Below are 23,990 nucleotides of genomic sequence, written 5' to 3'. Positions count from 1 at the left end.
ACACTGCTTGCTAATTCCCTCTACTTAAACAAAGAACAGGTTAAACAGCTGCCATTCTGAGAATAGAACAAAAAAGACCACACGAGAACCTCTCGTGTCTCTAAGTCGATGCTTTCAGTTAAGCCACCCTTCCATCCAAAGGGAGGATGGTGGGTGCCGAGTCTGAGTGCCGACATCTCACATATGTTACAGCGAGAGTATTGCAGACACTGCCCAGCGGCAGACCCTGTGAGGCTAAACCTTGCAGATACCAAGCACACAGACTGCAGCTGCCAGTCTAAATGAGATCTACCACTGCTGCATATATGCATCTTGCACACATCACCCATCCCATTAATGCAGTCAGCATGGTGATGAATTCATGCTAAGCCTCATCGTATGCACCATTCTGCCTACACAGATCATCCTTTAATCAAGCTGGTTAAAGTACACTCCTTATGGACCAACAAAGGGGCCCTCTAATGAACATGTACTTAACCTAGCTGTAATTATCACTACAGAATTTTGCTTAGGTTAAATACTGAATTTGGAGCACCCTGCGGCACTTAAACCATACAGGGGAAATGGCTGCATTATTTTTTTTTTATCCAGAGATGCCCTCACCACCGTATCTTGACAAAGGTCCTACGGTGCACCGAAACATTGATCCTTTTCTCATTAGATTTCTCTGATGTTTATAAGACCATAATAACAATACAGGAAGCGCTCTAGCAAAATAAAGGTCCAAATTTTGAGAAGACATTTGCTATGGTGCAGCTTGAAAAGTCGAAATTGTTCCCAATTCCCAGCAGTAGTAAATGTTCAAGGTATTCAGCGCTCCTCGCTGAGAGGGAAGATAAGAGAAAAAGAGAAAAGTACAATAGTGAAGTACGTTCATAACATACAGTCCATATGTAGAAGTGGCGAGATATGCACTTACACTTTGAAACGCGTAGGGTTGCCGGGAGGACCAGTTTCGATGTGACACCAGAAAACCGGAAGTGACGTAGACCGCCGACTGGATCGGCGGTGGATGTCGGAGACTGGAGAGAGTAACGGAAACCCACGAACTGGTCTGTCCTTGGGTGTTTTTACACTGTTTGTGTACAAATTTATGCCCGATTTTATATAAAGCGGAGCTTTAAAAAGAAGTTCCTTTTACGGCTGTACAGAGGCCAAAAAAACTTAAAAAGATACCTTTATATGCCTGGTACAGGCACTATAATGTAAGTGCATATCTCACCACTTCTACATATGGACTGCATGTTATGAACGTACTTCAATATTGTACTTTTCTCTTATCTTCCCTCAACGAGGAGCGCTGAATACCTTGAACATTTGTTTATAAGACCGCAGTGCCATGCTTTGTTTTTTGTCTCACCATAGACATTTCCTAGCCTAATTGATCAGAAAATATATTTTTAAAAAGAAGCAATTGGGTATTGAAAACATTTCTGGGCCCTTTAAATAGAGATCCTGCGTAATACCTTTGCTTTAAATTTGTTTGACCCCATCCAGCACCGAAAGGGGTAATTACCATTCTGGCCCCCTCCAGCAGCATAGGAGTTAAAAGGATTTCAGTGGCAGAAGGAAGAAACCAGGGCACGGTAACCTACAAGACCAGTTCTCCCTTCTAAACACACGCGCGCCTCTCTGCGTCGCTCAGCACTACGGGGCCAGCTCGCAGCTAAACTTAGAATGTAAAAATAACAGGAGGGGGAAAAAAATCTGTGTTTCTATTTTTGTGCCATCAGTAGCAGGAGAAAGAGGCGCTGTGTCTATAAGGCAGGGAGACAAGCAAACTGCATTAAGCCTTTGAATAATACATGGAAACCAGCCAGAAAAACTCAGATCAGCAGGAGAGAGACAATTCAAGGCTTATAAGAGAACTAGATGACAACTCCACAGGAATGTAGGACAGAGGAGACTGGGAACCCTTAAATCCCCAGATACATTTAGGGCTCTATTCAAAATGCTGTGAAGTTATTTCCCAATGCTGGAGAAGAGATTAGCTCAATTCAAATGTGTGGGAGTGAAATGTTTTCAAGGGTAGGGTATCCTGCTCCACGGCATATTGAATAAGGGCCACAAATAAAATGGAAAAAGTTAATTGTTGTGTTTTCTTCCTTTAGAGTTCCCTCGCAGAAATTAAAATGACGGTATAAATGCACCAAGTGCCCATTTGCATGTCATTATCTAGTCTGTGGCTGTAGTGGAAGTACTGTATACTGCATGATTATGGGGTCACACAAGCTTACAGGACCAGCCGGAGACGTGAAGGTGCTCATCATTACTGTAATAAACACACACAGTTGTGCTTGCACTGAAAATTCTGACTGAGCTATAATCCCACAGCACCAGCCTCCTATTGCTTGATATATCCACACCATCAGAGTACAGCGGAATTATAGGCTCGCTATAACCACTGCCCAAAACACTTTCTAATGCTTCATAGAACGCCTCCCATTGCCATCTATAAATGTTCCTTTTGTTCCACAGAACTCCCTTCTCCAACACCTAATGCTTCATATAACTTCTATCTATAGTGTACATATTTGCTACGTTTGTCCCTTATAACCCTTTCTCAAACTCCTCCCATTGTATTACACAACTGTCCACTATCACTCCTGACTTCTGTATATAATCCCTCTCCAGTACTCCGTGCTATAGTATGTCTTTATTTATATAGCGCCATTAATGTGCATAGCGCTTCACATTAGTACTACACGTGGCAATCATATAAATAACAAATAATACAAATAACAGATCATGGGAATAAGTGCTTCAGACATTAAAGTAACATTTCGGAAGAGGAGTCCCTGCTCCGAGGAGCTTACAATCTATTTGGTAGGAAGAACGTCAGAGACAGGAGGGCGTTCTGGTAAGTGCGTCTGCAGGAGGCCAAGCTTTATGTATATAGTATTAGCCACGGTGCTACTCATATGCTTCTTTAAGCAAGTGTTTAAGCTTACAATAGCTCCTGTATTGGTATTCCATGTCACACATCATCGATTTCATTATTTTCATGGTCCTCTTTACACTGGGTAATTTCTATTTATACTACTTCAGTTTCATGTTCAATTTTAGGAACTCTTGCAAATACTGCCACCTTTCCAGCTACTATATAACCCTGGTCACTCCATATTTTCTACTGTTAAACTGTGCCCCTCACATAGATGAGCCTTTGCTTATTGCAAAGTTAATTTGCGTATCACTTATTTTAATAATGTATTGCCAAAGTAGTTTTAATATTTCCAATAAACCACACTTCCTCCACTACTCAACCAAGTCCCTTCCGACAATCTTACAAGAAATACTTAATCTTTTGCTGCTGTTTTGTGGATAACTGGCAATCTTGATGAGGCAATCTTCACACATACATATGTGCAGGCAGGTCTAGAAACCCTACCTGTCATCATTTTCCTCATGTAATTGTTAGAACCATCATGAACTTAAAACCTTAGAAATAATGTTAAAATACGATGATTTGCTTGAGTTTGTTTCATGTTCAATCATTCTGAATTTGTCTAAAAGCAGATAAACAAGCTGCATGTGTTGTCTTATTAAAGATACATAAGCAGGCTGTAAAAAAAGAGGAATACTCAATAAACCATGTATTTTACAACAGAGGGAACAAGTGTTTTTTGTTGATTGCAAAGAAAAGCTGACAGGCGAGCCGCTTTTCCAGAGAAGCAGAATTTGTAACATCTGTTTTGATAAGTGGGTCAAATCTCACACAGCTTCAATTACATCTTTGCACACATTAAAGAGGGTCTATGAGATTTCTCAGCCAAGTGACAAAGCAAAAGGGTGCCATTATTTCAACTTCTAGTTACACCATTTTGACCAAATTGAAGCAGGCCTGTAAAAGTGGTCAGTCAAAGCTGAAACATTTACAATGGTCAAAGCAGAACCGGGAGGAGGAGGGGGGAGAGAACAAAAAGGTTCACTTCAACTATTTTTAATCCTATGAAGGCAGGCCAGTCGAATGCAGAACAAAAAATGTAAATGCAGAATACAAATAATGGATGTTTAAATAATTCAGTGCTTTCAATGATGCTAATCCAATATATGGAATTAAGAGACAGCAGCTAAAATAAATGGCTGGAGGGTCAGTAATAAAAATACCATCTCCTTCAGCAAGCAGTGATGGTAACTAGCTTGCGCTTGCCCCTCCACCACCACCTCTACTGTGAGACACCCAGACGAGGCATGAAGTAAAAAGAACTTTATTGCAAGAGCCAGGTGTTGACAAGACAGCGGGTAAGGACATCAGGCGCGTCACAGACTTCACATTATAGCCTGAGGGAAGAGAATACATTTGTGATTATCTTAACCAAATACATCTGGTGAACACAGGACACACGCACAATGATCTCACCCTGAAGCACTTCATCACATGTGATGGAGAACCATCATTTATAAGCAATTCTAAACTGAATGTCACCAACGATCTCTAAAATATCAACTACTTTTAGTGAAAGTTTTGCAATAGTAAGAGTGCTTAAAAAAAAAAAGTTCACTTTTTAAAAATCATATCGATATATTGCCTACTCTAGTAGACACCTACTACTCACACAAACCATGTTATTATGATGCACATATTAGGAATACAAAAAGCACAGACGTTGGCAACACTAGTTACATAGTTACATAGTAGATGAGGTTGAAAAAAGACATATATCCATCAAGTTCAACCTATGCTAAATTTAGACAACAGATACTTTATCCTATATCTATACTTACTTATTGATCCAGAGGAAGGCAAACAAAAAACCCCATTAAGGGGAAAAATTAATTCCTTCCTGACTCCAAGAATTGGCAATCGGATTAATCCCTGGATCAACATCCTTCCCATATATACTTATTTGGTATATCCCTGTATACCTTTATACCTATAGTTAAAACCACAGTAACAAGAGAACATGAAGCAATTACAAATGCACATGGTTTTATACTCTTCTACCTTCACCCTCCAAGCAGTGGTTTCAAAACTTTTTTGGGTTAAGAACCCTACAACTATATTAGTATGAAATTCTGCGTAACCCCAACCCTTTAATATCACGTCTGAGATCAGATGCATTGTGTATTCTTCTGTATTTCATACAATTTAAGTGATCTGAAAATTACAGGGTACCCTTTGGTTCCTAGGAAACCCTGTGGGAAGAAAAAAAAAAAAAAACACTTCTATAGAACTGCCTCACTTTTCAATGAGTCAAATGTTAGATAGTTCTTCCATCCATTTAAAGACCGTCCAAACAGCCTGTAAGAAGCATGTGTAAGAAGCATGGTAAGGAACTCCTATTCCCCTCATATTGTGATGGTAATTTGTTTTTGTATGTTTGTCTGAGGGCCACTATCCAGAAACAAAAACATACGCACTAGTTGTTAAAAAAAAAAAAAAAAAAAAAAAAAGGGGGGGGGGGAAAGCAGACATTTAAAAATGGACAACGATACATTACGACAGAGGGCACCACTGCAAAGTGCTTTAGTGCTCAGAGAACCAGTTTCTTTATGAACACTTTTTTTGCATGCGCATCTTTTAGGACTTAAGAATTCAAGAAACGGAAAACTTTGGCCTAAGCCAGACTGCATGGACCAAATGACAAACAAGATGTTATATGGGAAAGGCATTGTACATAAACCAGTCGTAACTTACGTGATCTCACGGAAAGCACGCTTCTCCAAATATTTCACTTTTAGTTTTCTCTTGAACCTGTGAAACAGAAGCAGTCAAAATTGAAGCATAGAAAGGATAGAGGACAGATCTCAGACACGAGAGAAGTATTCATGGTGCTGTCCCAGACTAAAAACAGAATTCATCTTATTGGCTCGATTAAACTAATCCAACAACTAAAAGTAAATATTTGACTGCTAATGATTCAGGGCCTCTGAATGGAAGAGTTGATCAGGTGTTTTATTTACCCTTCCCCTACCCTGTCCTTAGAGAAATTACAAATAAGGGGTGAGGAAGAGCCTGCCGATGCAAACTCTTATTGAACACCACAATCACAGTAGCCAGAGGAAATGAAACCACTCCCACATCCCAGCGCACCAAATTACAAACTCATTTTAGAAAGTGATTAAAACGGATTGAAAAATACAGGTGTCAGATTTTCAATAAAATAAAAAAGCATAACATGTAATATTGCTCACATTACAGCTTTACTTTTCAGAGCGCTCCAAGCTTTCATTTACATCAGAAGTCCCCAAATTCAGTACAAAAATAATTACCAGGGGAAGGTTTTCAGGACAAGACGCACATAATTACATATAGGTTAATTACATACTGTATTAATGGCAACCTAGATTGCTGGCTGCTTGCATTTCAAGAGCGGTCTATACCATCTATTTGACCCTTCTAAACACCCTAGTGCTCTGTCAATTAAGTAATTATTCAGGTGCTGGTTCTAAAAAGCTTACAGCTTGGGGAAAGGAGGAAAATATCCACTAGAACAGGAGTGGCCAACATCAGTCCTCAACGGCCACCAACAGGTCAGGTTAAAGATATCTCTGCTTCAGCACAGGTGGCTCAGTCAATGACAGCCAGCTGTGCTGAAGCAGGAATATCCTTAACCTGACCTGTTGGTGGCCATTGAGTACTGGAGTTGGCCACTCATGTACCAGAATATAGGACAAACACCTCCTTGTTGCCAGAGTCCAGCAATGCATTGGGTTGCAGGACCAAACAATCTTAGCAAAATTGTAAAGTGAAGGATTTATTTTGAATGCGCCCCACACTCACTTGGCTCTCTCCCTCGGCTCAATCAAGTTCCTCTTCTGCAAACTCTTGAACCGGTCCTTTAGGATGCTGCCTTCAGGCTACGGTTGGGAAGGAAAGAAAATCGGATCAGTTGTGGGTTGCACTGCATAAGGCAAATCGAATACAGAGAACGTCGCCTACTGAAGTTTAGCTTCTTGTTACTTTTAGAGCCCCATGCATTTTACTAGTTATACATGTTTAATGCTTTAAGAAACAAGTGGAAACTTGTGTAAGTGTAAAGACTAGAAACAAAGCTAGCTTTTAGCACTTTCGCATCTACAAATATATGTTTCCACTTATCTTAAAGCATTAAAACTTAACAAGTACTGTAAATATGGCTGCCTACAATAAAAACATTTATTTTTTAAACACCAAAGCTTTGGCACTTTGACCATTGCATGTGATTTTGAGAATAATTAGAATTATAATTCATAATCGCCTCGGCCTAGAAATATTTATTCAGCAACATAGCGCATATATACTTTTATCTTTAGTTTTACAATAAAACCAAATCCATATTTTGCGGTCCCATCTAATAGCAAAGTAGTAAGGGAGTAAAATAAGCAAGCGTCAAATAAAGTGTTTCAGAACGGTGCAAATTAGTTTGAGATTTCACTTTTAAACCTTTAACTTTTTGCCCTCAGGGTCCCAGGATCATGCCCACAAGGCACAGCCCAGGAAACCCTGTTTTTGCTTCACATTTCCAGCATGCATTGCAGCAAATGCTCAAAGCGCAAGGATGGCTTTCATCATTGGGCAGAAAATCAGAATGAGGCAGTTCGAGCAATGGACAGGCTATGATGCAGCAAACACTGTGTACCTTTAGCTTTCGGAGGGATCCAGCGAGCTCCTCACTCAGCTGAACATCTGTATCTAGTTCTTTGTACCTGTGGTAACAGAAGAGGGTCAAGGCAAAGTGATTGGACAGTCAATGAGCAGTGAAAGGGATGCTGAAATACCAACTACAAAAACTGCATTCAACAAAACCAGAAGGATGGGGTTCAAACCTCAGAAGTGGACATTATGGCTTTTAATATGCATTATGCGTATGCTGCTTTAATTATGAGCTGCTTGCACTGATGAGTGGGTGTTGGGAGTTGCAAAAAAAAAAAAAAAACACAACACAAAAAAACAGAATTGGACAGCAGATAAGAACCACTTAGCTGACCTTGCTGACCCCATTGCCCATTAGGTCCTTTGGCTCTTTCATATTTAGGATTCCATAGTTAATCCTAAACGGCTTTGAATGCCCATACAGTGGTGCGGGCAATTTCACAAATCCACCAGTTTTTCTATGAAGTACTTCCTCACCTTTCCAGCTTCGTCGCAATACTTCTTGTTCTAGCGCGTTTCTAAAATAGGCGTCCCTCATGTACCTTATTGAAAAACTTTATACATTCAAAATATAATCGACAAAGTTTATCATATCCCCCTCTACTCCAGACTGTACATATGTTGAGTTCTTTCCTGATGGGACTATTAAAATGGTGCATCGTCTGCACCCGTTAAACAGGAGAATTTCCTTGTCGAACATATATTAAAGTGAACTAATGTCGTATTACCTCATTTCTCTACTTGTGCCAATTAAATGGGAATAAATCATTAGCTATCATTTTGCTTCCATGTCTCTGCTCTGCCCTCAGACCCCAGGGTGTGGTCAACGCGCCTCAGTCCTGGGATACCCTGTTGGCATCACATTCCCAGCATGCCCTGCTTGGAATTCACAGCGCAAGGATGTGTCTCATCACTGGGCAGAGTCAGACAGAAGCCAAGCCAATGGTAGCTCTAAGATAGGCAGTGTGTGTTAACATTTATACGACGACAGCAAAACACTTGCCATGAGCATAGTGTACACCTTGTTGTATACAGGAAAACAGAAGTATTGCAGAAAATAGTAGTCAATGAAGCTGCCCAGTCAGGGCTGTTCTAGACAGTAGCACCGTAGCCCATAATCCAGCCAGTCACCTTCACAGAAAGTGCAGTCCTTCTTATGGGGGAAACTGACGAGTTGGGTAAATCTTTAAGTGTATGGAGTCTGGAGGGGTGAGGGAGAAAGACGACCACTTACTCCTGGTTGAAGGAGTAACTCGTGGCAATGTCCCTTTCTGGGTGAACCTGGTTTGGACGCAAGTATTTGTTTTCCTTCTGACTTTGGGTGTCCTTAAAAAAGTATGACATCTGGCAGTTTAGGGATATCAAAAATAGCCGATTGGAAGCCAAACTAAATTAAGTGCTCGGCTTTACGGAGAAAATAAAATGCACCCTGTATTAACAGGGACGGGGGAGACTTGTATTAATGTAGACACATTAAGGGTCACGCTGTAGACATAGTATGACAGCAATATGTTTACAAACCACCTTATTTGGTAGGCGAGATCTTGCAAACTCACTTAAGCCGGCCTAGTCTCCGTGGCTGTGTAGCTTCTGCTTTCTGTTTCTCTACTCGCTGCTCCTTCCGCCGGGCGAGCTCAGACTGTCGCTCTTTGAGCTCTGAACGGATGGAGCGCAGCTGGAACACCTCCTGTTTCTTCTGCCTTTGGGCCTTCTCTGCCAGCAGCCTGGCTTTCTGACAAGGCAAAGAGAAAAGCACTCAGATTATTTTGCCCCATGAGGAAATAAAGCATCAGGTCAATGGCTAGCAAAAAAAAAAAAAAAACACATGTTAAAGCTAGGACTAACATTCCTATCCCAATTCCCTTTTTATTGGACAATTTTGTTTTGACATTGTATTTTTTATCATTTAAAGGCAGATTATAGTTTGTAAAACCTTCCTTTAATGTTAAAGTAGATAAATATTTCACAAAGCTTTTTTCTCCCAATGCGACTCACAGCATTTCACAATTGCAGTCCAGGGTGCACTACGTAGGAATTTTACACAGTCCCTGCCAAGATGAGCTTACAATCTATGATTTTGGTGCCTGAAGCAGAGGGAGAAAAAAAAAAAAGGGGACTTGCAAAGGTCACAAGGAGCAGACAATGAACCAGGTTCCTCCGATTCAAACTTGGCTTCATTCCTCACCCAGACACTCTTTGCTATTTGTTGAGCCTCTCTTTTTAGTCTTGCATTGCATTGCATCATACAGGGAGTGTGACATAATTAGCAGTGAGGCCTTCTAGAACAACGTCACTGTGCTCCTGCACAAGCCACCCTTTATACCCTTTATACCACTTGTGTGAAAAGGCAGAAGGCTAAGGCTGCGGTCCCAGTCACCGCGCACGGCTCGGCGTGCGCTGTGCTATCAAGCCCCGCCCCCCCAGTCCGGCCGGTCCCAGTCCCTACCATGTCGCGCATCTTTCCCCAGCGGTGCGCGACAGGTTTTCAGGGAGGCAGGGGATTTTGAACTTGACAGACAATAAGGGTGAACCAGCCGCGGGACGTCATAGCCACGCCCCCGCAATCTCACAGCCACGCCCCCTCCCGTCGCAAACCTTCCCTCTCCCCCCAGACCGCGGTGTAGCGCTGTGCACGCGCCGCCCCCCCGCCAGGCGCGCGTGTCACAGTGAAGACTGGGGACTGAGCCTAAAGCAGGAGGAATGTTAATTTCATTCTGCCGACATGATCACTTGAATTAACCTTGGTAAAGTCAGGGATCTTGCCGTATTTATATTAAAAAAGGTGCCATGTCCGCACGTAACGACTTTTTTTTTTGCAATGTCATGGTTTCCCTTAAATAAATGTATTTTGATTAATAGGCAAAAAACATTTGGAAGTTGTGGTTGCTTCGGACATGGGAATCATTTTTCACCTGGGCCTGTGAATGCGAGGGATGTCCCCTGTACCCTTATTGTAGGTCACAGCTAAAGATCAGGGAGTTTTGCATGTGCAAACTTATCTAACAAACAGAGACAGACAAGAGAAGCCGGAGGAAACCCCACCACTCCGACTAAGCTCACCACGTTTATTAAAAAAAAAAGCAATACTTTCAGTACATTTTAGACTATACTTAAGTTAGATTTTTACGGTCTTTCCCAATATCAGCACAACTAAAACATACATTTATTTGTAAGTTGTTTAATAATCTTCTACATATATTTTAGTTTTAAACAGTACTTATTGAAATGTACTTTTTATCTGTAATAATTTTTTTTTTTTAAAGTATAGATATGTTGGGGGGAAAATAGCAGACTTCTGCAAAAAACACTAATAACCCAGAATGAAACACGCACGTTTTGAAGCTGGCAACCGAAAACAAAAACGAAAGTGTATGTTGTGGACGGAGGTTATAACGGAGCTTCAGCAAGTGTCAGAGGGAAAGCACCTTTACAGCAGATGGAGGACTGCAGCGCGCTGGGTGGATTTAAGCTGGCGTTGGCTGCATGCCCAACACATGGAGCTGGGCTCGAAATTATCCAAAGGGGGGACTTAAAGCTACTGCTTCAAGGGCATCGCTGCTTAACGCTGCTGTCACGGGACATGCAGCCAATGCAGGCGATTACGTACACTATGAAGCGCCAACATCCCATGGAGCAGTACAAAGGTGGTTTAAAATACTTCACATAGTCAAGAAATCACACCCATTTCAATACGTTTGCAATATAATTTTGCCCTGTCACGACAGGCTTCGAGTACTACCAAGTATGTTCCAGGACATACTTGAAAACGAGAGGTAACACTCAATGTATTACTCCCTGGTAAAGTATAATACAGATTCAGTCTGGCACACCATAAATAACTCAATAGAAGCTAAATATTTGCGTTTTTAGTACCTTGGTTCAGGGGAAAACCTGTCAGGAGAATTCCTAAGTATAACGACAGGAAGGGAAATGCAAGGCACAGTGCCTTTCACTGAATAAATCTTCAGTTCCAAACGCCCTAGTGCCCTGGATTTCCCTTACTTCCTGGTAACACATTTTATAAATAAATGAATAATAAAAAAAAATAAAAACACTTGTACAGATGTCAAAAAATGATCTCATTGAATTTTGAGCCCCCAGCCCGCTCTGGCAGCGAAGGAGTTAAGGCAATAGCATGCTGTTTATTGTGAAAGCCAGTTTCACCCCTCCCCACCTTTATATACATTAAGAGCTGGCAAACAAAGGGCCACTCTGGCAGAGGCGCACCTACGGCTACACAGCCCAGGCTCCCCTCTCTGCCGCGAGGAGGAATTTAATCTCTGCAGGAAGGACAGCTCACCCGGAATTTAGCCTCCTTCTCCTTCTTCCTCTGCCGCTCAGTTTTCTTCTCTCGCTGATGCATGAAGCCTAATCCCTGCTCCTTACCAGCCTCTTCATCGGGGGCAGTTTCATCTTCTGACTCTTCCATCAGCCCTTCGCAGAGCTCCAGAAACTTGCTTGCCTGATGCAGACAAAAACACATTAGAAGCCTAGAAAGAGCAGATAAGCCCACATTTTCCCATCGCTGCTGTGAAGCTGCAGGCTTATCTAGATGAAGGAAATTGCAACAAACGCGGCAACAACAAACAAAAAACACGCAATTCCCGATAGCCGACTGCAACACAGCATTTTATTAAGTATGTAACAATGTAGTCGATTTCAAATTATTTCATCTTAAAGCAAGGAATCGCCTGCTTGTTTCTTTTGCAATGAATTTGAAACACACACAGACACCCCATTAAGGGCATTTTTGTCAAAAACTCATTAACATGCACTTCCAGATGTGTAATTTCTTGATATTTCCATTCTAAAACTGACACCGGGTTTGGTGTCCTACTCACAGAACCTTATGTAATCGTGCCCTTAGTAATGCAATAAATAGAAGAGACTTAAACCGGAGTATGAAGACTCATTTGCATTTTTAAATAATTTAAAAGTTTGAGTGTACAATTTTCACTATATTCTGTATTATAAGTTTTTTTTTTTAAGTACATACAGATACCCTATATGTTCAAAGGATCTGTTCTTACATATTAACCCACCTGGTACTCCAGCTTGTTTCTCTGTAAGAGATACAAGGGTAAGCAGATACCCAAAATGTGATTGATTAATAAACACACACCACGACCCTGTGTTTGAGATAGGAGTGCACCCAATAAAAGGTTATTGTTCCTCCCCTCTCCCTTTTGTAATTCCAATATCTTTCTAGGAAGCCATTATCCTGTGGTAGCACCCTTACAGTTTAGAGCAAGCTATCTCTGTCTGCTGTTTATGTTGGTATGTTTAATATACTTTAGTCCTAGGAAAAAATGGCGCTTTAAAAAAAAATATTTTGTTTAACCCTGTTGAGTCCCCGTTTGCTAATCTACTGTCTCGTTCAAAATATATCCGATTGCTTCTCGACTTCGGTGCACAAACTGAGTGGTAGCAGGATAGATGTGCAGCGAGGAGACTCGCTGCTCTGCACTGACCTCAGTGGGAGCTTCGGCCACTGTGGGGAATCTCAGCTGATTCTGCAGCTTCTCTTCCTCCTTCACCTTCTTCAGCTCTTCTTCATGTGCCTGAAGGAGCAGCGCCTGGCTCAAAAACAAAAAGGATGTTGAGTTACTGCATCCTGTCTGTGCAACACCAATCTGTACAAAGTATATATACATACAGACTTGTATATGCACATGCAACATCAACTCTACACAAGAACAATTCATTGGTTTGATATTTTGCTCACCCTGCATCGCACTAGCATACACTATAACCAATAGGACCGTCTCACCCCCAGTATGTCCTTAGGCCTGCATGCATTAAACCATTACCTTGAAGTATAGAGCTGTAGTAGCTCACAGCCCTGAAGGGTAAAGATATAACTTTATAGCTTCAAATGTTAGCAAATAAGTCTATAGCTTTTAATTTAGCTATCAAGTACCTGCAAAATTATATAGCATAGATATTAAATAAAATCACTTAAAATGGCATAACAAAAGGTTTGTTAAAAGGCAACATTCAGAAGATGTGCAACTTAAAATGAGATTTGCTGGACTATTACTCTTTTTAGCATCATGCATGGAAACCCGTCATTCCCCAGCTTGCTTTTTGCAATCTAGAATTCCTTGAGGTAGGTTTGGGTCTTAGAAGATCCATATTGAATACGTACCTGGTGGGACTCAAAAGAAGGGTTATAAGAAGCTCCAGAAGGAAGAACTTCCACAGCCGACAGCTGGGAGGGTTTGATATTCATTTTGGCTGGGCGCTTTAAAGAAAAGGAAAACAAGGGATGAGAAGAGAGAAGTGGATAGTGCAGTGACGACTTGCATCACAGGGTCAAGTTTTGGGATAGCAGGGGCTGCCGCTGGGATGTGGTGCAGAGAAAGCAAAGGATCCTAAAGAAAAATACAATGTTTCAATTGTAAAAAACAATTAAGGCTATAAAATCATGCCTCAACATTGGGTGAATTCATTTAACAAAAAATAAATTGATATTGTGCACAAAGTACCCAACATTTGCCCCCAATGGGACTGCATTTTATATCCTGAAGGGGACTGCAACAATGATCTTTTTTCTTTGCATAGCATAGTTATACATTTTCAATAGTTGAGGCTTCTTCTAATAAATGATGCAGTCAGCATTATGGCAGAGCGTGCGGCAGGGTTGGCTAGCAGTGTAAGATGCAGTGTGGGGTTGAGATACGAGAGGTGCGATGATGTGAATCAGTGTGCGCTGTAAAGCAAGCATCACATTATTCCAGGCTCACCTTCACTCTGCTTTTCTGTGTCTGCTCTAGGTACCAGCTATCTTTTCCTTCAAGAGCTGAATCTAGGGGGCCTAAAACAGAGAAGGGAAAAAAAAACCGTTCACAAAATCACCCTAACAGCAGGAAAGCCCCCACTGCGGCTGGCAGTAAACTCTCCTACGCAGACACCTATTCTCATCAGCATGTGCTCCTATTCACACACTCCCACTCTATTTGATGTGGTCAGGCATTAAAGCTTGATCTCTATCCTCCATTCAGTGCTGCCACCTGCTGCCAAGCAGTTACATGGATGTGTCAACAGGAACGTAATTTCTGTCCCTATTGTGGAAGATACCGCCTATTGTGGCTGTAAGACAACTTAAAATTACCCACGAGCCCTTTCTACTGCAGAGGATCAGACAAAAGGGATCTATGGTCGAACGTGTTCTTCCACTACAGGATGACAGACAATGAGAGGTATGGCTCATTGACATTAACAAGAAAGTGCCCATGACAAAGTTCACTTCCTTACTCAGTTCTCCCCAAATGTCATAGAAGCCTCTGTCTGGCTGGTTGTTTGCTTCTGCTCTGCACTTTGGTCTGGTCTTCCCCAGCTGGGCATTTAAAAGTCTCTCTGGGCGGGAGAGGATGCCTCTCTTCTCCAGCCTCGTCCTCAGCTCCTGTCTTCTTTTCAACTTCCGCCCATTGGGGATCTGATGTGAGGAGATGCTGATGAGACCACAAAGTATTAGAACAAGAAGCCGAGGCTTGAAACTAAAACATTGATGGTGACATAGAGGTTGATGAATGAACTGGATTCAACCTTTATTAGGTCTTAAGTAACAGATACTGTAACCCTATATTTATGATAAATGTCAAAGCAACAGCCTGCGCTTCTCTTGTTTGGGGACGGGACAGGTTTATATTACCCAAACTGGGGTCCCCTCAAGTTCAAGAAACTTAGTGCCTATGTCCATTTTCGTAGTTTGTCAGACCAACACAAAACAATTGGCAGGGCCATGGCTTGGAGGCCCATGGATAGTTACATGGGGTCCCCTGGTTCAGGTAATAGTATATAGAGTGTGAAAATATGGACTGGATTTAATGGACTAACCTGAACAGATGTTTACTTGTATTTCTACAAGAGCAGTGATGAGAGCTTAATATTCAAACCAAACATACTGATATCACAATATTATACAGCTCAATAGAGAAATGCAAGATGTACACAAGCGCCTGCTCTGTCCATACACTTTTTGCTTCCGATATGTATGTATTTATTTTGTATTAATGACAGGCAACTGACCGCGATATGCGGTCTGTAGGGAGCCGGAGCAGGGTAAAACTTTGCCAGGTCTGAGATCGTGGTGTCGTCCACCCCCCCACCACCACCACCACCACCCCCCACACACACACACACATACACTTCCCCCGCAGCTCCTTCCCTGCTCCCCTCAGAAGCCGCCTCCCATTCGTAGCTCCTTCCCTCCCCTCATTGGCCACGTGACGCGTCAGAGCTGCAAATCACTAGGAGCTTTGCAGCATCGGCCGGCTGACGCGTCACAGCACGCAGTCAGCCAAGTAGTAAAGAGATACACGAAGGATGAGGGAGTGTGTCCTAGACTAACCAATGGTATTCGGCTGGGACCTCCACACTAGAGGAAAGGGGCTGGTGGTCCGCTGCCCCCTGGGCCCCTAGCCCCTTACCTGAAGTGTGCTGGTTCCCGCTGCCTCCTTCCGACAGGGCTGACTGCGTGCTGTGACGCGTCAGGCTGCCGGAGCTGCAAGCTCCTGGTGTTTTGCAGCGGTGACGTGCCACGTGGTGCGGCAGTGAGCCAATGAGGAGGGGAGCTGTCTGGAGCTACGGACAGGAGGAAGGCGGCTTGGGAGGGAGGTCTGAGTGTGTGTGTGTTTTTCGGACGGGGACGGGACGATTGATCCACCTCCCACCCCCATATCCTGCGCTCCCCTCTCTAACCCTAACCCTGTGTTTGCTGATGGGAGACGTGGCACTTGGAAAAGGAGAGATGTTCACAGATCTGCTCCGTCTCTCCCGGCTATGGAGCTGCAGAGACCGGGGGGTGGGGGGCTGTGACATCCGCGGGGGGTTTAGATGAGACCGCACAGCCTGGAGAGGGACATTACCCCGTCATGGCCTTGCCCCCCGTGCCAAAAAAAACGTAGCTGCAGACCGCGGTGCAGTGAGTTGCACGCGCCGCCGGCAAAGGCGGCGGCCGTGCGGGCACATGCAGCAGGGCCTCGGCCTAAATGCAATGGCTTGTATCTGCAGGATGGAGCCAGTGTATGCAAGTCAAACATTTGAAAACTTGAACAAGACAGAAAATGCTACACATATGTAGCCATATCTCCGTCTCCCCCCCCCTTTCCTCACTATGTTGCTCCGCAGGGGGAACTACACTCCCCCAGAATGCCCCAGGAGCTGAGGTCATGTGACACAGTATAGCCAATTGGGCTGCTAGAATCTCCTTTGGGAGCGCTTGAAGTGCAAGCGGACAGTTAGTTCAGTTGGAGCCACGACTGAGACAGGGAAGATTAGATCTGGGTGTCAGTGGCACCCAGACTAGGTCATATTAACCCCCTTAGGTCCAAGATAGTTCCCAATCACCTAATTAGATTGTGGCTGCTTCAGGGAAACACCTTGCTAGGGACATTTCCCCATTAGCTGTATATAGTTAGTTCACAAGTGCCAGTGAAGACGCCACATTGTGGTCTGGGATCCAAGCCAGGCATACGTCATTAAATTCCATCTATTTCATATATTTTATGCTGAGTGTCATATATAATAATAGTACACAATTAATCGCCCCTAGTATACAGATACATCTATATATGTATTAGTTAGCCTTTATATACATGTATCAGTTAGTTTTTCTATGTATTAGTTTTAAGTTAGATTTTTTTAATGTTATTTAGATGGATTTTTGTTTAATGATTTTAAAATGATTGTATTAATAAAAACTGTCATTTAATATGTATTATACTGTGAGATTAGGATATACGGATAGTCCCGCCCACTAGCCAATCACTAGTGACTATTCCAGCCAATAGGAAGTGGTGAATTAACCCACCATCCAATCGGAACCAAGTAGGGGTATATATATATGGACAACGAAGCGTTTTGCCACAGATCGAACTCCTGACGAAGCTGCTACGCCAGCGAAACGCGTTGAGTGAACAAGCAGCAGTCCAGAAGTGTACCCCGGATGCCCCAGAGCCCGTGTGGATCCATTCTGCGATCGATCGCTAAACCGGAAGTGACGCGACGGGCCAGACCGGAAGTGACGCGACCTCGGGAGGGGGGTGGATGGTGTACGCTGATGCTGCGCATTAATTTTTATGTCTATGCACATGGTGCTCATGTAAGTGCAATAACAATTGCTTTTATGATTATATTGATAGTGAACATACAATGTTGCACTAAAGGTGTCGTTTTTTCCATCGAGGGTTTGTTCTGCTGACACCAGAGAGTTTATATCAAGCAAGACCTCCTTTCATACTGCTGAGTCTACATCATTGCATTTCATTGCTATTCAATGCTGTATTTCAGCTGGGAGAATGTGAGTTCCCAATCATGATTCCTGTTTAGATTGCTTTATCTGTTTAGACATACCACACTATTATATATTTTCTTCCTTACATATGGTGATACCTGCGCTCCCCACAAGCTTCTCCCCATACATCATTAATGACTTTTATTGGTGGGACCATCCTGATGGAACCCATCCCATGCAGAGGCGGAGGCTTCACTGACGTCGCTAGATCTCCATTGTTAATCAGCCGCTCCGGGTATTGGAGTACCCGGCAGGTACTTCAACTAAAGTGCACCAACGGTTCACGGGTAGCACTACCATACACAGGGTATTGGTGCCAAGCACCCTTTGTACTGTAGGGACACCGAGAGAGACAGAGACACACACCGAGAGAGACAGAGACACACACCGAGAGAGACAGAGACACACACCGAGAGAGACAGAGACACACACCGAGAGAGACAGAGACACACACCGAGAGAGACAGAGACACACACCGAGAGAGACAGAGACACACACCGAGAGAGACAGAGACACACACCGAGAGAGACAGAGACACACACCGAGAGAGACAGAGACACACACCGAGAGAGACAGAGACACACACCGAGAGAGACAGAGACACACACCGAGAGAGACAGAGACACACACCGAGAGAGACAGAGACACACACCGAGAGAGACAGAGACACACACCGAGAGAGACAGAGACACACACCGAGAGAGACAGAGACACACACCGAGAGAGACAGAGACACACACCGAGAGAGACAGAGACACACACCGAGAGAGACAGAGACACACACCGAGAGAGACAGAGACACACACCGAGAGAGACAGAGACACACACCGAGAGAGACAGAGACACACACCGAGAGAGACACAGAGACACACCGAGAGAGACACAGAGACACACCGAGAGAGACACAGAGACACACCGAGAGAGACACAGAGACACACCGAGAGAGACACAGAGACACACCGAGAGAGACAGGCACAATTATATCCGGTTCAGTGAAACCTGCTATATTCTACTGGTGTGTGTTTATTATATTGTCCTGCACAGGGTTATCTCACATTGTTAGGATCCCGTGCAGCTGGAGGCGCTGTCATTAACCGGATCGGTTCAGGCCTCCTGTCAGACACAGCTAAAGCACCACATACACCGTAGCCGCTGTATCGCCCAGGGGGTGGGGGAAAGTGCGTTACACATATATGATATGTGTATCTTAACAGTACTCCAAATGTAAAACATGCCAGATAAGTTAATAAGCGTTACTACAAGATCTCCCACCATCGTTTACAACAGAAATAAGTGGTCTCTATAATAATGGAATTCAGTTATTCAATGACACTCACTCTTTGGGTACAGGTACTTTGGAATCGGATTGCAGAATCAGGTCTATTCTCAGAGGTTTAGTCCTTTTATTTGTCTTGACATCTGGTGAAAATACAGAAAACCCCCAATTAAAAAAATACTTGACAGACACACATACACACAAAAGAGAAGATGAAGGACGACATAACTTTACATGTCCACTACAGTTACACACATTCTGAGTGGATAGTACATCTGAATGTGTCAATGCCTTAATATTACACCTACAAAGTCACCATTATCAGTGAAGGGAATAGGGCGCTGCGAAGCAGTGGGAATAATCAATGTGTATAAAATTAGGGGATAAATTATCAGCAAGACAAAACAAATACAAATTGTATCACTGCAATAAATCCAACACTATAACATATGGACTTTTTAAAAGTGCAAAATTGTTCCTAAAATAAATAAAGTTCTCATCTTTAGTGAAAAAAGTTTCAGGTGCCTGCAGCTCTACGTCGGAGGTCTTCCACGCCTTCAGAACACGAAGAAAAAGAAAGCGCACAAAACGCCCGTAGCATACCAGTTTCATTATAAAACAGATTAAAACAAGTGGTATGAAACTCACAAGGTTTCCAAAGTAAAAAAGAGCTTTCACACGTTAAGGAAGCGTGGTACCCACAGAGTTCATCCTGCTGTGTCTGTCTTCTTTCCTGTTTGCTGGTCTGTGTTCAAGTGGTGCGGTCACCTCTGTGATGTCACCGTCATTGCGCTCTATCCTGGTAGCTTGTTTGGGCAGACTGAAGGAAAAAACAGAAGCTCCTCTGTGGGCACTGGTGTACAGCCAAGAATGCAATTAACCCTAAGAATGCAATTAACCCTAAGCGTTTCGTGACTGATCACTTCATCAGGGGTATGGTTTGTCCATGACGCTATCAACATGTTATAGTGGCTGTTATTGGCAATCAATTCCACAATCAGCCTCTTAATTGGAAAAGTAGCGATGCTATGCAAATTATATCTGCTCAAACAATTCAAAGACCCAAACAGAGAATATAGGAATTCAGCGCTCGTGCTGGAAGCATTAATCCCCTTGCAGCATGTGTAGAGCGTCTCCCCAATAGGTTCCTGGAACAAGGTGACCCCCAAGATGGGGAGCACCTTGAGATGAAAAGAAGAAAAATGCACACAATGCGCACCAGGATTAAAATAAAGTATTGATATTTATTAATAAAACAAAAAATAACTGAGGGGATCCAATCCCACCTCAGTACACAAGTGCTATAGATCCGGGTTGATGTAACATGGGACAAAAACCACATAAAAGGGTAAAATGTATCTAATTAGACTAAATCTACAAACACAACGATTAAATAAAAAGACATGAATGTTCAAGAAACGGGATGCATATACCCAGAATTAAGCTAAAATAGTAGCTGAACAACTGCCTGAGACTGAAAGGGGGAGACGGAGACTTACACTGAAGCCCCGGGCGGGTTCCGCGGGTGAACGTATGAGGGTCCGGCCCACGCCACCGCAGAGATGTTACCACCGCAAGAGCTCCCTGCAAACGCCGTCTCAGCCGTTAGCACGAATCACGTTGTGCGAAACGCGTAGAGGTCACGACAGGTCACTCTGCGCGTATGCTGTTAGGCTGAGATGGCGTTTGCAGGGAGCTCTTGCGGTGGATACATTTTACCCTTTTATGTAGTTTTTGTCCCATGTTACATCAACCCGGATCTATAGCACTTGTGTACTGAGGTGGGGTTGGATCTCCTCAGTTATTTTTTGTTTTATTAATAAATATCAATACTTTATTTTAATCCCTGGTGCGCATTGTGTGCATTTTTCTTCTATAGACCCAAACAAAGCAACTAGACTTTCACAAAGTGAACCTGCACATTTTGCATTTATTTAAAACATCTGGATGAAGAAGCCTGTCCTTCACCCTACGAAGGTCTACTTTTAATTGGGATATTTATTGTTGCAAGCTACCAGTGCTTGTTTCAATATAGTTTTAGGCTTCTACCTACAGAGATGAAAATATAATAACCTATCAGATGCATTGTTGTGTTTTCATGTTTGTTCAAATTAATACACAACAGTGCACCTAATAGGTTATTATATTTTCATCTCAGTAGGGAGAAACCTAAAACTATATTGATACAAGCACTGTTAGCTTGCAACAATAAATATCCTAATTAAAAGTAGACCCAACTAGTAGGGTGAAGGTCAGACTTCTTCATACAAGATCTGTATTAAATAAATGCAAAATGTGCAGGTTCACTTTGTGAAAGTCTAGTCGCTTTTGATCTATGAATTGTTTGAGCGGATAGAATTTGAATAGCATCTCTACTTTTCCAATTAAGAGATGGATTATGGAATTGATTGCCAATAACAACCAATATAAAATGTTGAAAGCATCATGGACAAACCATAATCCTGATGAAGTGATCCCAACCATGAAACGCTCAGGGTTAATTGCATTCTTGGATGCACAGCCAGTGCCTACTGAGGAGCTTCTGTTTTTCCTTCAGTCCACCTCAAACAACATACCGGGATAAAGCGCACCGACAGTGACATCACAGAGGCGACGTACCACTCGAGCGCTGACTAGCAAACAGATGAAAGAAGACAGACACTGCAGGACACTTAGTGGGTGCCACACTTCACGTGTGAAAGCTGTTTTACTTTGGAAAACCTGCGAGTTTGATACCACTAGTTTTAATAAGTTTTATCATTAAACTGTAACGCTACAGGGGTTTTGTGTCCTCATATTTCTTTTTCTCCACAAAGTCACCGTTTTACTTTATGTATTCTTAACACCCAAAACATGTAACTATTATCTGCTGCTAAACGCACTTGCACATTTCAGTGTGATACAACAAACGACAGAGAAGCCCAATGCTACATCCAATATGACAAAAATACACAGTAAAATACTTATATATTCTCTTGAAAAAGGGTAATTTAGTTTAACCCTTTGGCCAAAGCTTGACAATTTTGGGGTTTTGTGTATTTTGTTTACATTTCAGCGTGATACAGAGAAACTTTTTTTTAACAGACCACCCATAGATAAGATGTTGGGTGCAGTAATATTTATAAGGCCATACCTTTCTCATCATTTCCGGTGTCCACATAGAACAGGCTCTCGTCTTCCTTCTCTGCCAACAGACCCCTTTGGAGAACAAAACACGCATCAGACACTACAACCCGGTTATAGACATGACACTGGCCGCTCAACAAGGAACCCCCTTTTGCTGTCCCCTATTCTCTCACTAAACCCAGGCTTATCCGCCTCGTATCCAGGTTGTAATCCCCCATTTACTCTCGTCCCATCTCACCCCACGTTCTCTCATCCTGCTGTCCTCTCCCCATCTCCGTTTGGGCCCACTCCCCCTCTTCCCGTCTTTCCCCACGTCGTTTCTCCCACCCGTGGCTCTCTTGCCCCTGCTCTCCCACTCCTCTCTGCCTTTTGTCTCCTTTCTGTCTTCCCCCATTTCTGTTTCACCCCTGCCCCGTTTCTCGCCCTCCACCTCTCTCACCCCGCCGTCCTCTCCTGCAGCCTGATGTCATCCAGAAATGCCTCCACATCCCTCACGTCGCTGTGCCGCCCCCAATTCGACTTCTTGTTCCTGTTTACCCGCTTCCTTCGCGGGGCTTTACCTCCGGATTTACCACCGGCTTTCGACCCGGGACCGAAGCCCAGAAACCCGGGGAACGTGGCGTCCACGCCACTGCGAGTCGCCATCTTGGAGAAGAAAGGAAAGGCGGAAGTGTGTCTCTTTTTTTAATAGTAAAAAATTAGACCGGAAGTGTGTCACCTAAAGCGAAGCAAAACTGTCGCCATCTTGCTGCAGGAAGACACCGTGTTTACATGATATAATATGCCAATATCTGCAATCTACAATCACACATGTAAACAGTGCGCAGCAAATGTGATATATTTGAATGTGCATGGACAAAAAAATGTATTTTTAAAGAAGCTGGTCTTTTATTCAAGATATGAATGCAAAACATTGTAAACATATACGTCATAAATATTACACACTCACACACACACACACTAATATATATATATACATACACACTAGGGTGACCATTTGTCCCGATTTTGCCGGGACAGTCCCGTTTTTTTCTGCCCTGTCCCGGTTTCAAGTCCGTCCCGGAAATGTCCCGGTTTTTGTCCCTGGTCCCGATATTGCGGGGCAGCGGCGGTGAGGAGAATGCGGCGGCCGGTAAGTATTTTCTATGTGTGTGTGTATGAATGAATGCTGCCGGGGGGATTGAATGAAGGAGAATGCCGGGGGCGTGACGTAGAATGCCGGCCGGCCCGCAGGGGATTGGTCGCAGGCATGTCAGAGGAAGCCGGGGGCGGGGCTTCCGCTTTGTGCAGAGCACACGTGACTGTGTCTGTCTTCCCGCTCCTGGCTCCTCTGTGCACGGTGAGTGTCCCCCTTCTGTCCCGGGTCCCAGCCAGGGGGGGTAATAGGAGGTGGTAGCGGGGGTGCGCCTGCCTTTGTACCACCTACCTTGTACCACCTTGTACCTTTGTCCCCCGGCGCTCCCCCCGGCGCTCCCACCTTTGTCCCCCGGCGCTCCCACCTTTGCCCCCCGGCGCTCCCACCTTTGCCCCCCGGCGCTCCCACCTTTGCCCCCCAGCGCTCCCACCTTTGCTTCTCCTGGCTCTCACTTCCCTCCATCCCCTTGGTGCGGGAGATGGGCTCGGGGGCGGGCAGTGGTGGCTGCGCGGTCGCTTGCGGTTGGTGCAGGGGCTTGCGGGCGGTGCAGGGGCAGGCAGTGTGTATCAGTGTGTGTATC

The 23,990-nt window shown here is 43.6% G+C and overlaps 1 protein-coding gene and 1 long non-coding RNA gene across 5 annotated transcripts in view; one reads left to right on the top strand and one right to left on the bottom strand.

Annotated features, from left to right (window-relative positions):
- Positions 1 to 4,192: 4,192 nt before the first annotated feature.
- NOP53 (NOP53 ribosome biogenesis factor) lies at positions 4,193 to 22,952 on the bottom strand. 2 transcript variants are annotated; one of them, XM_075606873.1, is made up of 14 exons: positions 22,715 to 22,952; positions 22,283 to 22,347; positions 19,211 to 19,292; positions 14,834 to 15,030; positions 14,323 to 14,393; positions 13,725 to 13,820; positions 13,048 to 13,152; positions 12,619 to 12,639; positions 11,877 to 12,038; positions 9,133 to 9,308; positions 7,563 to 7,629; positions 6,725 to 6,801; positions 5,639 to 5,695; positions 4,193 to 4,281 (listed from the first exon to the last, which is right to left on the bottom strand). In XM_075606873.1, exons 1-14 carry the CDS (start codon positions 22,918 to 22,920, stop codon positions 4,275 to 4,277), a joined length of 1,389 nt encoding a protein of 462 aa, XP_075462988.1. In that variant the 5' UTR covers positions 22,921 to 22,952; the 3' UTR covers positions 4,193 to 4,274. The 2 variants fall into 2 exon arrangements, with proteins under 2 accessions (XP_075462988.1, XP_075462989.1); XM_075606874.1 differs by lacking the exon at positions 12,619 to 12,639.
- A 52-nt stretch (positions 22,953 to 23,004) lies between these two features.
- Positions 23,005 to 23,990, top strand: part of LOC142498637 (uncharacterized) — a 30,618-nt gene continuing 29,632 nt past the window's right edge. For 2 of the 3 annotated variants that reach the window (XR_012802511.1, XR_012802512.1), the window contains exon 1: positions 23,094 to 23,407. This is a non-coding gene — a long non-coding RNA (uncharacterized LOC142498637). The other variant, XR_012802513.1, reaches the window with a different exon arrangement.

The sequence above is a fragment of the Ascaphus truei genome, chromosome 7 (genome assembly GCF_040206685.1).
Source record: "Ascaphus truei isolate aAscTru1 chromosome 7, aAscTru1.hap1, whole genome shotgun sequence".
Classification (NCBI taxonomy): domain Eukaryota; kingdom Metazoa; phylum Chordata; class Amphibia; order Anura; family Ascaphidae; genus Ascaphus; species Ascaphus truei.
The sequence above is the reverse complement of the archived record's forward strand: the minus strand, read 5'-3'. Positions and strand labels throughout refer to the sequence as shown.

Excerpts from the sequence above, each read along its gene's own strand:
- NOP53 (XM_075606873.1), bottom strand. The coding sequence starts at position 22,920 with ATGGCGACTCGCAGTGGCGTGGACGCCACGTTCCCCGGGTTTCTGGGC. Across the intron at positions 15,031-19,210 it reads AAAGTACCTGTACCCAAAGA|CATCTCCTCACATCAGATCC; the intron begins GTGAGTGTCATT and ends TGGTCTCATCAG. Across the intron at positions 13,821-14,322 it reads CACAGAAAAGCAGAGTGAAG|CGCCCAGCCAAAATGAATAT; the intron begins GTGAGCCTGGAA and ends TTTTCTTTAAAG.